General features: G+C 44.3%; 1 protein-coding gene across 1 annotated transcript; it reads left to right on the top strand.

Annotated features, from left to right (window-relative positions):
- The first annotated feature begins 14,395 nt into the window (after nucleotides 1-14,395).
- Nucleotides 14,396-15,291, top strand: LOC149327524 (uncharacterized). Its single transcript, XM_089562755.1, has 4 exons — nucleotides 14,396-14,457; nucleotides 14,533-14,646; nucleotides 14,728-14,827; nucleotides 15,007-15,291. The coding sequence occupies exons 2-4, from the start codon at nucleotides 14,533-14,535 to the stop codon at nucleotides 15,285-15,287; spliced, it is 495 nt and encodes a 164-aa protein (XP_089418881.1). The 5' UTR covers nucleotides 14,396-14,457; the 3' UTR covers nucleotides 15,288-15,291.
- The last annotated feature ends 786 nt before the right edge of the window (nucleotides 15,292-16,077 follow it).

Raw genomic sequence — 16,077 nt, 5'->3', positions numbered from 1 at the left:
CCGTGTTTTTAACCTGTCGTTTAATGCTCTTTCTTTCGTTTAATGCTCTTTCGTTTAATGCATTCAATAGACGCCCGCCATCTGCTGGACCATGGCAGTACACTGCATGTTGGGGTTTCAGTGAGTGCCGCAAGATGGCGATGCGACTACAAGCCATGCACGAAGAAAATTCAAAGGTAACGTGCTTCGCTGCCCGGTTATTAGGTATGTCTGCACTTTAGATGCTCATAGTTGAATTATTCGTGCACGCCTCAGTACATATTTCGAGAAACGTTTCTTAGTTTTCTTTTTGTTTTCTTGTGCAACAGCGCAATGGCACAAGGCCAGAGGACGAGAAGAGACGATACAAAGCGCTGACTAACAACCGAATTTCATTCAGGAAGCCATGCTTATAAAGGCGCCAGCGACATTGAAAAACAGAAAAACACAAAGAACCGTGACAGATGTCCCTCCACCCAAGCACGTTTCTGAAACCACAAGGTTAACACGTGTGCAAAAATTCATGTCCTTTCTGCACAATAGCTACAGAAGGGATGCTTACACACCTCCGTTCTTGATGTACCATTGTTATTGTTGTACATTTCTTTGACACCTGTGCCTTCACTAGACGTGCCTTCATTCATCTCCAAGATTCGAGCAGTCGTGGCGGAATGGTCTCTTATAATTGTGTCGAGAGGCCCATATTATTTGGTTTTATGAAGGAAGTTTATCACTCAGTGCGTTTTCTGGCAGTTCGATTTTCTTAAGAGTACTTATTCTGTTCAATTTTTACAAAGAATTCATATCTATCCTTTCTTTACGTCCAATGTATCGCTCTCTCTATTATAATTGTATTGGTCATGATGGGCAGAAAGGAGTACGTAAAATGACGACTTCGCCTTGTAGTAAAACGTTTTTGTTTAGACTTTACGGCGGAGTTCTACCTGTTAAAATGTGGCTTCACAAAAAAAATATTTTAAGCTTGAAATGCTTTTAGCCCCCGTTGTCGGCAGTGTGGTGACGTCACGCCGAGACCGAGAGCCATCATCCGGGCACTGAAATCCACTCATCCGGGCACTGAAATCGAGTCATCCGGGCACTGAAATCGAGTCATCCGGGCACTGAAATCGAGTCATCCGGGCACTGAAATGGAGTCATCCGGGCACTGAAATCGAGTCATCCGGGCACTGAAATCGAGTCATCCGGGCTCTGAAACGAGAACATCCGGGCACCGTACGAGACAACGAGATTTAACGTGACTCTCTAAGCCCTCCTACGCGACCGGCATGCAAGCAACGGTTGGTCTCCAAACGAGTCACAAAAAATAACTGCTGCCAGTGCCTTCTCAATGTTTATCAAGATATCAGTCGCGCTGTGCGTTTGATAATGCACGGAATTATAATTTCCGATTTCTAATAACGCCTGCAAAAAGCACATAAATGCCACGTACACTTCGTTGTCGTACGTGATCTCTTAGGGGCTTCGCGCATCGAAGCAAAGCTGCGCAGGTGCACAGGGGCCCGGGGGAGAAGCGCTGCGTTCAAAGGGCAAGGCATCGCGCCGAACGGGTGGTGGCGTTCCTCCCTTGCTTTACGGTGCGGTTCGGGTGTCCACCGAGATGGCAGAGAATTACTGCGCCATTTCCTTTCCTCAAAAAACCAAATGGCAAGGCATCGCGCTGAACGGGTGGTGGCGTTCCTCCCTTCCTGTACGGTGCGGTTCGGGTGTCCACCGAGATGACATTAGGCCCGTAAACATTTCATGCTTACTCTACTCTCGGTTACGGGAGAGGCAGAGATTTTTTGTTCCTTCTGTTAATTGTCGCCTACGTGATGCACATGAAACCACCTAAAAAATTTTTTATTGCCCGCAAAGACGCGATATTATTTTGGAACATTATACAAAGAACATTGAAAAAAGACCTTGTTTGGAATTCTCACAATGTGCGTTGCCTAATGGCCACCCAACATGGCCACGAACCGTATGACATGATTTTCTTGCTCAGACTGCACAGCCTGTGGAAAACGCGCATGTTGAAACAGCATGCTGAGCCTGTCGTCTCCTCCAGCATGCATTCCGGCGAGATGTCGCGCCAGCTAAAGGACACGTATACGGTGGCTCAGTGGTTACGGCGCTCGGCTGCTGACCCGAAAGACGCTGGTTCGATCCCGGCCGCGGCGGTTGAATTTCTTTGGAGGAGCAATTCTAGAGGCCCGTGTACTGAGCGATGGCAGTGCACGTTAAAGAACACCAGGTGGTCAAAATTTCCGGGAGCCCGTCAACACGGCGTTCCGCATAGCCTGTGTCACTTTGGGATGTTAAACCCCAGTAATCCAGACCAAACGAAGGCAATAATTATCAACCGGACTGGTTCCCGCTATTGATATCTTGTCCTTCTTAGCCACTGTTTAATTTGTGTTAAGACGTTTGTTTTAGTTGTGTAGTGTTGTGTTTTCATTCAGCTTGGTCGGCTACTGGCTGATTACTTTGTAAATAATGTATATAGCTATTTCCTTCATGTAAGCGTGTGCAATATATGCCATGCTTAAGAAAAAAAACTGTCGTCGCGGAGTGGTAGCATCCCTGCCTCGCATGACAGAGACCGGGTTCGATTCGCACCTAACCACAATTTTCATCTGTTTTTCTTTTGTAATTAAGGCCGCTTCAAGGGAATATCTGCAACGCAACATTACCTTCAAAGTTCGTACGCGAGAAGTGAAGCTTTCGCTTCAAAATATACATAGGCAGCACATTTCGTGCATAAAAAAGATGGCGTCTCCTGCTGGCAAGTTAATGCACGAAACCAAACGCGGTCGCCCTCTCAGGTGAGCTGTTCAGTATCGCGAAATACACATTTGTTCAGAGCGTGATTGCAAAGCTCGAAACGGCCGGATTCGTTCCAGAGGCACAGTTTGAAATTTTAAATTTTCTTGTAGAGAAGCAGTACGCAACAAAAGACAAGCTTCGCAAATCGCTTGAGAAAATTCGGGCAACTAAACACCATCTAAACATCTCGTTGTTTGAGCTGACAATACCACATCACCAATAAAAGCGTTTGAAAGAATGCACTCCTGCTCGAAAAGTGTCTCATTTTTTTTTGTTTTCTATCCTCATTATGTCCCGATATTGGTAAAATTTGTGTCGCGATAATCCCATCTCCACTTATAAAACACCCAGTTTCACAGTTACGGTTTTCAAAAGAGCCTTGTTCATCAACTTGAAATTTTCATACTCAACATTTCTGCAGAAAGGCGCTTTCGAACACAGCCAGTTTAGGAAAGCAGTTTTTTCATATATTTTGAGACTTCACTATAAAATTAAATATATCCGCAGTTATCCCGTCGGCACGCTTAAATTGTTAAGCTATTAACGTTTTTGGTGTCGTTAAAAGCGCTCCCCATTCGTTCTCTACGGCACTCTTGACTGCTCGATGGGAATGGTGGAAACACTCTGGAAGATATTGCTTCACATCGCAAGAATGAAGTATTAGCTTAAATATTGCCATAGCAATACCTTGAAATATTTTAACTCTAAATATTTTCGTCCAAAAGCGCAGGACATTGCATTGGATTTCAGCAGCCGAGTAGGGTTAACCAACTCCGCTTCGTCCATCAGACGCGCCAAAGTGAAGTGAAGTTAACGCCCAGTTACAACTAAGATCCGCAGCATCTTTGATGGACCTCTGGCACTGTTGTTGATAGTAGCCCGTTGGTTTTCCAGTAAGACCGCAGGTAGTCAGCCCAATAATGAACATGCCGTTTTGGGCTAGTTGGTGTAGATTCATCTAAAGTTTTGCGCAAAAAAGAAGAGCAGAAAAGTTTCGTCTAGCTTTTTTTTTCATTTATTTATTGCTCTTTGTTGCTATACAAATATACGCAAACACTGCTCGGACCCATAGCCGACGGCTAGTAATGGGTCCAATAGAAAAAGTTATACAAGCATTCAGGCAACAATATACCAAAATAAAGACAGGGTAAGTTAGTATAGAGAAAGCTATACATCACTCTCAACACTTATAAGACCAGCAACAAAATAAAAACATATTAGAGATTATATAAACTAAAAACTTACAGATCAAAGAGAACGCGTAGAGCTTACACAAGAATTAAGGCACCACGACAAGCTAGGGGAAAATAGCTAGTAAGTCTTTTGAAAGCTTCACAAGGGTACAACACACGAGAAGAGCGTACACAGAGTTTGGTACACACTTTTAAATTACAAAGCTTTTTCACAATAGACGCAAATGTATAAATCTCTACATAAATCAAAGTATCAGTATTCGGCTACATGCGAATAATATCAGGCAGATATCTAAGAAGTGTAGTAATAAATGAAAGTATGAACTCGGAATATGTCATTCTTATTAAGGTAATAATTTTTTATTCCAGCGGAAAAGTTGTAGGCAGTCTTCAGGCCATGTGGTAGGTTATTCGAAATTTTTACGCCTGTAAACTCTAGGAGACGCTCGTCATATACGTTTCTTTTCACTGACAAGTTAAAATTTGCATACGTGCGGCTCCGTGTTGGAAGTGGCGGGATGTTAAATACTGATATACAAACGGGAGGTTGTTTGTTACTATTTTATGGACATATTCAGCAGTTCTTTTATCATGATGTAAATCAAGTGGTACTACGCGTAGTTTAGCAAATAGTGCCTTGCTGCGTACGGTGTTTTCGTCGTCTCATCCTTGTCGCCTTCATATATTTTGTGAACTGGTGGTCATTATTGATTGAAGCATTTATTGGTTCACTTGTAGCCTGAGCGCTGCAGTTGTTGGCCTACCACCTGACGGATCGTTATCGTCAGCTGAGGTCATGACATCACAACATTGAAGTCTCTGTCATGTTACTGACCACTGGGAGCAAGGAGCCGACTGAGCGTGCTCTGCACGGTTAGTGGTGGGGAGTGTGTCGATTGCACAGCAAAAGCACAAAGAGCTCCACTGGTCAGCCGCATTACTCAGTAAGCATAGTTCTGGGGGCATTTTTGAAGGCGAAAGCCTTTAATGTCTCATCGTTGTAAGCAGCAGTTGTCGACAGAAATGTCACGCTTTTCAGTTGGTCGAAACGGTCGTGACGCCACAGTGCGCGAATTTCAAACGGGGCGAATTGTACTTTAGCTAATAACCAGGCAACCAATTGAAGGGATCGTATAGTGATGCTCCAGGTAAGTGGGACTGAGCTTAGTTAATTGCTTAATTACTCAATTAGCCTAATTAACTTTTCGAGTCAGGCCATATAAATAAATAAAACCGAGTAAGAAATTGGTCGAGCTCGGGAATCGAACCCCGGTCTTCGGAGTGTGAGACGAGCATGCTATCCACTCCACCATGCCAGCTCGATGGTTCGGGAAGAACAAAGGTGCGTCTAGTGAATACGGTGTCTTCGCTCACTCCCATCCTCCTCCCTTCCCTTGTGGTGAGGTTTAGGTGTCCACCGAGATATGAGAGACAGGTACATTTCCTTTCCTCAAAAACCAATTTACCGACGAGCGAGGCATAGAACCGAATGGGTGATGGCGTTAAATGGACTCCTTTAAGCGTTGCAAGGCGCTGTCGCGTTCCACTCTTAGAGGCGAAGCTTAAATCTTAACCACACATCAGTGACCGCACTTTAGGTCAAAAAAGTGCCCCCTGAGTTTTGACGGGTGTCCACCGAGATATGTGAGACAGTTACTGCTTAATTTCCTTTCCTCAAATACAATTTTCATTTTCTTCATTACGGCCGATCTTTGTCTTTCTTCTTCTACTCCCACTTCCTCCCTTCCTCTACGGTGTGGCTCAGGTGTCCACCGAGGTGGCAGAGAATTACTGCGCCCTTTCCTTTAATCAAAAAGCGTTCAAAGTGCAAGGCATTGCGCCGAACGGGTGGTGATGTTCCGTGGACTCCCTGGCATCGCTACAACACGCTGTCGCGTTCCACTCCTAAAGGCGAAGCTTAAGCGTCATTAATCAGCAGTTAATTAGTATTCAGGCACACATCAGTAATTAACCATTAATTAGTGATTTGTCGTCACTTAGTAATTAGAACTCAATTACATGTGACGCCACCAGTGCCACAGAAGCAGTCAAAGTGGTGCGGAAAACGCTTTCGCCTCTACGCACTTTAGACAGTCAAAGTGCCCCCTGAATTTTTTTGTTTCCTCATTAACTCTGCAATCGCGAAGCGAAGATGCAGTAAGGTAGCATAGTTCCTACCTACATTAAACATTTAGTTCAATGAATACAAGTGTTTGTTGTCTAAAAAACAATTTATGTTACTGATGTCCTCCACACGTTGTTAGCTCACGAATAACATGTCTGCACAAATTATGCGCAATGTGCAGCTTAGGGACGCACCTCAATCAGCAGCGAATCTTTAAAATTGGTCTGACATCGCACGGAATGGCAGTTGTGAAGAGTTACGGAGGGCACCTGATCTTTGATCGTATCTTTGTGTCTTGTCCACCACTCTCCCATTGTGGTAAAGCACCAACTGACATTTAACGGAGATGTAGACGCTGACTTTGCTTAAAGCAGAAACATGCGACTGCCATAAACCGCAGACTTTCGCCTACCAAGAACATGAAATGGAAGCGAAGCTCCGAAAGTGATTTGCAACTCGTAATTACAAAGCTGGTACTAGTGGCGTATCATGCATTTCAACTTATTCTGAGCCGTCGGCTTTGGAATGGCAAATATAGAAGCCTCTCTCTTACTCTGAAGGGAAGCTCTGCTCGACATGGAGGGAAAACGAGCGCAGAGATTTCACAGTGGCCAGCTGTAGCGGTAAGCAGCAAACCTTGCAGTCTGAAATGGTTTGAGAAGGAAGGAAAGTTCACTCGTCGCTCTTGAATGATGACAGTGACTGGTCAGAAATTTGAAAATGAAGGGCGTTTGGAAACCGATAAGGACACAAATTGACGAAAATTATTTCATTTCTTTTACAATAACCAAACGGACTCTTGTGGACGCAGGATGTCGGACCATGTGTTAATGGCACTGAAGATTTTTCTTTCGTCACGCCGCTCGCCCGAAAAAGCTGAAAAGTGCCGCTTGGATTAGAGGGGCTTGAACAAGGTAACATTCCATGGAATCAATTAAGCAATCAATATATCAATCAATCAATCAATCAATCAATCAAGCTGTTATTTTAACATCGCGATGTTGGGTGGGCACATACAAAAAGCCAAAAAAAGGCGTGACGGGGAATGTGCCCTCCCGTACAGGGCATATGTGGTTACATAAGTGGGGTAAGCTACAGATAAACAGTAAAAACATCATGTGGTATCTGCGTGCAGCAAAGGTTAATAATTGCATAGGACCACTATACAGGCTCATTAATGGAGAGAACAACAAAAAAGCAGCAAATGCAGCCATTCAAATTCGTTAAGACGGTTACTTAAGCAACACAGGAGTTATATCTTTTATTAAGCATTTGGGAAACCGGAAGTGAGGCTGTTCTTTTGTTTGGTCTTCGTAACTTAGGGGAGCGAGAAATAAGGCAGCCGCATTTATTCACCGAACCCTGCCCTCAGTGAAGCAATACATTGCTCACATTTATCTGTCCAGTGGAAATTAGTGTGATCCACTGCGCTCAGAGTAGCGAAGGTGGCATGCCGGACGCAAAGTCGGCAAGGCCCCAGAAAGTTTTGCGGCCCTGAGCTTAGTGCAGAATTGCATGCTCCTTAGGAGAAAAATAATTTCTGAAAGCAGGGCGAGGAGCGCTTTCACCGCGACTACAACATGCACACAACGCTTCACAAGAAAACCTTCACTCCCTAGGCATCACAATTTGGCCACTGCCTACGCTCGCCCCAGCGTATTCGACGTAGTCCCGTCTGCGTTTTGCGGTGAGTCTCCTCACACGACGGTTCTTTAAACCTCTCCGTAAAATATTTAACTCGAGCAGCGGAGGCTCTTCATCCTTTACGCACGTACGCAGAGCGGGGACGGAGTGAATGGCTTGGCTGTTGTGCAGCTGCGCGCGCTCGTGCTTTCGTACATCCTGACAGGTGTTAAACAGAATACGCACACCTGTGCCTTTCATGGACAAAATATGAGACAACTGCTCGTGTAGTGCGCTTTCGAATATTTTGCACGTTATTTGATTTACTTTAATCATTTCATTTCCTTTAATCACAGGCTGCATTGGGCCTATCTTGCGCTATGTCATGCACTTTCCTTTCGGGAAATACATATATATATATATATATATATATATATATATATATATATATATATATATATATATATAGGTTGCGAAAGCATGAAGTGCTTGACTGCTTACAAGAATATATAGCGAAGTATACGCTTCGTTAAAGGAAACATATTTATTCGACTCGACGTTTCGATCGCCAGACCGATCTTTTTCAGGAGTGATTTTACATTGTTAATGCATCCCCTTTTATAAGGGTGGGCACAGAACAGGTAAGTGGGCAACACAAAGCACATAGCAGAAAAATACGCATAAAAAATTATTAGAGGCAGTGCGACCCACAAAAAAAAGAGAGTGCCAGGAACAGGTACTCAGTAAGAAAATACAATGTCCAGATGCGGCCTCTGCTTTGTTAAGCACCACAAGCTTGCTTATTCACAGGCGTGTCGAGCTCGGAGGTACTCGACAGGTGCGTGGCCATTCAACAACTTTCGTAGAAAAATGCGAAAACTTGTTCCTTCTCCTGGCCGCGAGGGCAAGAAAAAAATAAAAAATAAAAAATCTGACCCTCCAACAGAGAGAGCAGACAACAGAAAAAAAAAGAAGAAAATGAGAAAATGAAAAGAGCAAAGAAACCTCGGAAAAAAACAGTGAAACAGGTAAAAGAAAACCTTTAAAGTAGCGCTTTTTTTTCGCACCCAGTAATAATGCACCCACGCCCGTTTGAGGGGAAGTATTGGAAGAAATGTAAAAAAATGTAAGCTTACATAGTAAACTTAAAAAGAAAAAAAGAAAACAGAAATTGTGTGGCATTCGCGGGACCACAAGGTGAGCACAACCAGGGGGGGGGGGGGGGGGGAAACGGCACAGGTGTGGAACAGGTATGGCATGCAGAAAGGTTATGACCTCAGACGACTTAGTCAGTGGTGCTTTGTTTAATTTCGTAGACCTCTGACCTCGGAAGAGAGGTGAGGGTGCCGTAAGTTTCATTAATGCCATTTTGCACTGTGTTAAATTTAAAAATAAAATATGATTATCGTTGCTCGCGCTCACGAGTGTTTTTGAAGCCACTCTGTAGTATTGTTACTTTAAGTTTGTCAAACTCGTGGCCTTTCTCGCGGAGGTGTTTCGAAAGAGGGAGGTTTGGGAGGGATTGGGTATGTGAGCGGTGGTTATTAAATCTGAATCGGAAGGAATTGTCTGTTTGGCCTATGTATTGCATTCGACAGTCGCCACACTCGAGCATGTAAACCACGTTGCTGGAATCGTGATTTACGTCTTCTCGGATAGAATGTTTGAAATTTGAATGGTTGCTTTTATCCAATGCCGTGGTTTCCATGTGTTTGCAGACTTGGCAAGGGCTTTTTTTGCATGGTGTGCAACCTACAGCTCTCGGTTTATTGACTGTCGAATGGACAACATGGTTTTGCAGATTTTTTGGTCTTCTATGTGCCGCACTGTGCCGAAAGGACTTTTTGTATCTTCGAATAGACGTTGGCATCACTAACACTCGAGGAGAGGCGGGCGCATCAAAGCATGATACTCTCAACATCCGAGGTAAATGACCTTGAGGTCTTCAAGTCTAACAAAACTCAACAAATTTGGACGAAAAAACTTACTAAATTTTCCCGTGATGGCATCCTTGTCGAGGATTGTACAGAGCTCACATTGCCATTACAACTAGCAAGCCACATACCCACACCCGACAATTACAACGAAACCGTAAACCAACATCCAACCACATTAGACCGAACACCCGAAGAGCCACACCTTCCGGAAAATATAATTAACCTGTCAAGCTCACAGCTCACCCCCGAGGAAAAGTCACTACTGTCGCGTGGCCTAAAATTCTGCCCAAGCCATAGCAAGTATAACGAGTACAAGTTACTCCAGGATCCAGATAACTTTTCGCGAACTCTTAGATTACGGGAATATTTCTTCGACAAATCGAACACAAATAATGTTCCGTACCCGCAACCTCAGGAACAGTGGACACCCAAAACTGGTAGGGACAGACATCTAGACTTATATATAAAAGCGGTACAAAAGGAGATTCTTCAAGCTTTTGGGACACGAAAATCGGTATCACCTAACCTCACAAAAAAAGAACGTAACGCCTTAGGCTCACTTAGCAAACGAACCGACATTGTCATTAAGCCCGCCGACAAAGGTGGAGGCATAGTTATTTTAGACACAGCTAACTACATTCAGGAGGGCAACCGCCAGCTCAATAACCCAAAATTCTATACTAAACTCCCATCAGACCCGACCGCTGAGCAAAAGAAGATCGTAGAGAAAACTAAAAAAAAAACTAATAGATGAAGGTGAATTACCACCGCGAGTAGGTAAGGCGCTTACGCCAAGAAATTCCTCCGCGGGGCGCTTCTACATGCTTCCGAAAATACACAAACAGAATCACCCAGGGAGATCGATTGTTTCTGGTATTGGCACAATAACAGAACCGATCTCAGAGTATATCGATTCGCTCATCAAACATATACCTCCGAAACATCCATCTTACATACGCGACACTAATCACTTCCTGAAAGAATTATCTAATGGCACCTTCCCTCAAGGCGCTTTCCTAGTTACCCTGGACGTGGTATCACTTTACACTAACATCCCACATGACGACGGAATTCAGGCAATGCTTGGATCATATAAAGAATACAAAATTCTAGACACCCCTAGTCCAAGTGCCGTCGAGACATTTGCAAATTGGGTCCTTAAACTTAACACCTTTGAGTTCAACAACTCATATTATATTCAAACTAGCGGTACAGCTATGGACACAAAAATGGCTCCAAATTAAGCCAACATATTTATGAACAAAATTGAATCAGACTTTCTGTCCTCATATCCAACAAAACCAGCTTTTTACAAACGCTTTCTGGATGACGTATTCATAGTTTGGACAGAAACCGAGGACGAACTCATTCATTTTATCGCCTAATTCAACAAAATCCATCCCAATATCTCTTTCACACACACCTACTCAACTAATCAAATTAACTTCCTGGATGTTCTGGTTCGAGTAAAAGGAAGTACATTAATCACTAGTCTTTATAAAAAACCCACAGACAGTCAACAGTATCTTCATTTCAACAGCTGCCACCCACGCCACTGCAACACTTCAATCCCATACTCACAGGCCATTAGATTCAAACGAATTTGCTCACGATCGGAAGATTTTCACGAAAATGCTAATCACAAGCGGGACACTCTAGACAAACAACATTACCCGTCTTCTATTATCAACGATGCCATTAAAAAGGCAGAAGCAACTAATATTAATCATGCAATTAAGGAATCTCAGCCAACATCCCAGCGCTGTAATCTCATACTAACCTTCACAAATAATCTCCCGAACACAAACAACATCCTGAAAAAAACACTTTAATATCTTAGGAAAGGGTGACCGGCTATCAAAAATTTTCACAACAGTCCCCCAAGTAACATATAGAAGACCAAAAATCTGCAAAACCATGTTGTCCATTCGACAGTCAACAAACCGAGAGCTGTAGATTGCACACCATGCAAAAAAGCCGATGCCAAGTCTGCAAACACATGGAAACCACGGCACTGGCTAAAAGCAACCATTCAAATTTCAAACATTCTATCCGAGAAGACGTAAATTGCGATTCTAGCAACGTGGTTTACATGCTCGAGTGTGGCGACTGTCGAATGCAATACATAGGCCAAACAGACAATTCCTTCCCATTCAGATTTAATAAACACCGCTCACATACCCAATCGCTCCCCAACCTCCCTCTTTCGAAACACCTCCGCGAGAAAGGCCACGAGTTTGACAAACTTGAAGTAACAATACTAGAGTGGCTTCAAAAACACTCGTGAGCGCGAGCAACGAGAATCATATTTTATTTTTAAATTTAACACAGTGCAAAATGGCATTAATGAAACTTACGGCACCGTCACCTCTCTTCCGAGGTCAGAGGCCTACGAAATTAAACAAAGCACCACTGACTAAGTCGTCTGAGGTCATACCCTTTCTGCATGCCACACCTGTGCCACGCCTGTGCCGTTCCCCCCCCCCCCCCCCCCCGGGTGTGCTCACCTTGAGGTCCCGCGAATGCCACGCAATTTCTCCTTTCTTTTTTCCTTTTTAAGTTTACTATGTAAGCTTACATTTTCTTACATTCCTTCCAATACTTCCCCTCAACCGGGCGTGGGTCCATTATTACTGGGTACGAAGAAAAAGCACTACTTTAAAGGGGCCCAGAAACACTATCTTAGTTGACGGTTTTGCCTGTTGATCGCATACAGTTGATTACAATGACGCTATTAGCGTCGGTAATACCGCGTATATTCCATTTTTTAATATTTTACTGTCCTCCCAAAAACAAATTCATGGCACTGATGGTGTCCCCACCCCGTGTTGGGCGTTGGAAACGGATGTGACGTCGATTGGCGCGAGCTGATGATTGGACAAACAGTAAATATGCTGCAAATGGTGTGTATAAATAGGGACACATTTTGTCACCTGTCTGTGTTTTATATTAGATCAACAAAAACAACACGTTTGTCTAAGATAAAAGCCGTGCAAAGCAAGCAAAATAAAAATAAACCACCAGGGGCTCTGGCTATTGTTTTGCATTCGAAGAACTTTGCACTTCCGTGTACACATCCTGCGACCTAGCACATAGCGCTTATGGCTACCCTCTATGCATCTCTATAGCCTGCTCTCGGCTGCTGCAGCTCCTGTCTTTTCCTCGTGGTTCTTCGTAGCCTTGTGCGTCTTGTGCTGTCTTGGCACGACCACTTCTCTTCAGCTTGTGGAACTGCTTTGTTTTTCGCGCTGCAATGAGCAAGATAATCTGCGCAGTCCCAGGCTGTTCAAGCAGCGAAGGCGCTCTTGGAGTGTCCTACCACAAGTTTCCTGCTCAGAACGAGCGAAAAAGAATGTGGATGCAAGCTCTCGGGATTGCGGAGCAAACGAATCGGCGGGTGTCCTCGGCGCATTTCACTCGAGACGCCTTCGAAGGGTCACCATATGCTTTCGCATCCGCTGGCTACAAACAACGGCGGCTACGATGCGACGGCGTGCCGACGGCGGCAGGCGCTCAAGGAGAAACATCGGTAGAGAGAGTAAGTACCGTGACTTGATTACCGACGCACCAGCAGAGCAGTGAAAGCTGGTGGCGATGGCCAGGTTATAGTTCAACGAGCCTACCCTAGTTCTTGCATCATTGAGCTTGTCATGTTTTTACCGCTGTTCTTTCTCAGTGATCCACCGTCACGAGTGAAGGCCCAGGAGCCGCTCGCTGTGCTTTCGCCTGTCGGCCGACGGGGATCGGTCTGTTGGGCGGAGCGTGCGTGTGCACACTTGTCGGCGGCTCGAGCGGTGCTGTGCTGAGGAAAGAAAACTAAATCCTAAAGCAGACTCTGTTATTCGCAATTATTTGCTCTCAGGCTCCGCCTACAGCCTTCCTAAGTTTTGATAATATCGGGCTACCATCGACCGCGCGCGGCTTGTCGATGACAATAAAGAAAATGAGCAGGGAGGAAAGGAAAAACGAGGAAAAAGTAGGAGACGAAAGGAGAAGAGAAAAGAGGAAAGTGTTGACTGTTTATTGTATTACTCTTGGTGTTTTTCTTTCGTCGCCATAGTACGGTACGTGCGTGTCTTTTAACGCATGTAACCACTCCTGCCTTGGCGGCCAAAAGGTGCCGCCAGCATGGAATAAATAAATTAATAAACGGGCAGGTCTGCGAGAGTTCGCGCAAGCACACCTAGATTCCTTCAGCGGGAGAATAGCCTGGCTACTACGTGCCCTGCCAAAAAAAAGGTATAGCACGGGATATCACTGACGCGCGCGTTCCTGTTTTTCTTACCGCAGCGTCTGTTGACGCGACAGAGATAAAACCCGCGCACCGGAAACAGGGTAAAAAATAAAACAAAAAAGCCGAAAAAAGTTACAAATTCATCAATGCGCTGGAATGTGAACCTTTTGATTTCCTGTCGTGGCTTCAAAGTGTGAACACAATCATAAGGGCATAAACTAGTCTGAAGTCCACTTGAGTCGATATATAGCTATAATAAAGCAATTCATTTTTCATAGGCGTCTTTCTTCACATGTTCGCAGTGGTTTTTTTGCAACAGGTAGTGTGGCAGGGTGCGACCTCGGCGTGTAGGCACATGCTGTAGCTCAAGCTGTGCTGTGCTGATAATAGATTACCAAAGCTGCTGGTGAAGTGATATTACCTAATGTATGAGCTGAAGGAGTTCATCACTGCATATTTCAGGGGCATCTAACCGAGCCTGAAGAAGCTGACCTCACTGATGTTTTTGCACCACAGATATCATCTACATCAAGCTTTAATGTGAGATTTTCAACTTTATGTGTGCAGGTTGGAACGAAAAAACAATTGTGCTAAAAAAATTTGCTTTTTACACAGATGCCGACACAACCGACTTCATTTTATCTTGGAATTGGTGCACGTATGGAAATTGGTGTTTCTTCACCAGTTCAGCTTGAGTTATCAGGCCCTACTGTGAATACTGGAGAGAAAGTACGTGAAAACATTTTCTAAGTGGGCAAGTTGTATGTTGATGCACAAGTGTTTTATTTTCACCCAAACGTTTCCTTGCAGCTGTCAACAAATTGTCCCAGAGTAGACCACGACTACTGCAGGCTGGCCACTGCTTCCACACAGACACATGATACTGCTACGGTTGAAAAGAAGTCCATAGGTAACTTTTTGGTTTCAAGAATTACTTCATCGCCACTTATAGGAGTTTAATTCTGATTGAGAAGTCAGGCAGTAGAGTGACGCAGTGCATGTGCATAGCTCATTTGATCATTGTTTGTTTTGTCATGACCTTGACAACTTGCTCGGAGTGTTAATGCAAATGCCTCACTTTTCTCTCAGGTGTACAGGCCAGCTTCCTGATCAAAGCGATGAAAGATGAATGGACACAGACAGAGCCTGGGTTGCTTCCTGAAGCAGGCACCACGCAGTGCCAAGCAGATGGCACATCTGAGGATTTCTTCAACGCATCATTGGAGCTTGGTGCAGAAGGTTCCATCGTAAGGTGCTCAACACCAGTGAATCATCCAGATTCATCGTCACTGTCAGCAGTTGAGCCATCGCCACTGAAAGTTCCTGCTGATGATACCTATGAGCCGTCACGTGATGAGTCATTTTTGTGAGTGTTTTTAATTTCACCTTAGCCTGAACCCATCACTGCAGTGATTATCTCTGAACAGTATTCTCAATTTTTGCTGTAATGGTAATTGCGACTGTTCTTGGTTATTTATTAAGCAGGATGTTACTTATATTTTTGCAGAGGTTCTGAGTCTCCAACTGCACCAGCCCACTCCCAGAGAAAATTCATCATCTTTGAGGAAAACCTGATGCAGTTGTTTGAAGTGTGCAGACAGTGCCAAGCACCTTGTAAAGTGCCGACAAGAGTGACTGGCTCTGCACTTCATGTGACAGCAGTATGCATGGAGCAGCACAGAATTACTTGGATGAGCCAGCCCATGCTCAACAAAAAGGCAGCGGGAAATGCACTGCTGTCTGCCGCCATATGTTTTTCTGTAGCTAGCCCAGAAAAGGTGCTGCGGCTACTGAAACAAGCGGGCATCTGTGTGCCGTCCAGCCGCCTATACTATATGTATCAGGCATTCATCTTGCAGCGAGCTATCACACACGTATGTAGCAAGTGCTACTGCGTCTGAAAGTTGCTCTGTATTGCCTGATACTTGCGTGCATAATTGTATGGTGCGGGCACATTTTTCTCGACCTTATCTTTTCCTTCAGCATTCAGTACAGAACATGTTGCATTAATGTAGCATAATCAAATCAAACCAAATCAGAATTAATTTCACTTCATTTGGTAAACAAGTTTTCTCCTGCTCTGGAAGCAATAGATTGTGACAGAGGTCGAAAAATATGGAGGGACAACAATGCATTCCATACTTCAACGTGGTATCCCAG

This window comes from Amblyomma mixtum, chromosome 10, assembly GCF_055824585.1.
Source record: "Amblyomma mixtum isolate Tamu chromosome 10, ASM5582458v1, whole genome shotgun sequence".
In the NCBI taxonomy this organism is placed as follows: domain Eukaryota; kingdom Metazoa; phylum Arthropoda; class Arachnida; order Ixodida; family Ixodidae; genus Amblyomma; species Amblyomma mixtum.
This window is presented reverse-complemented; position numbering and strand designations above follow the sequence as displayed.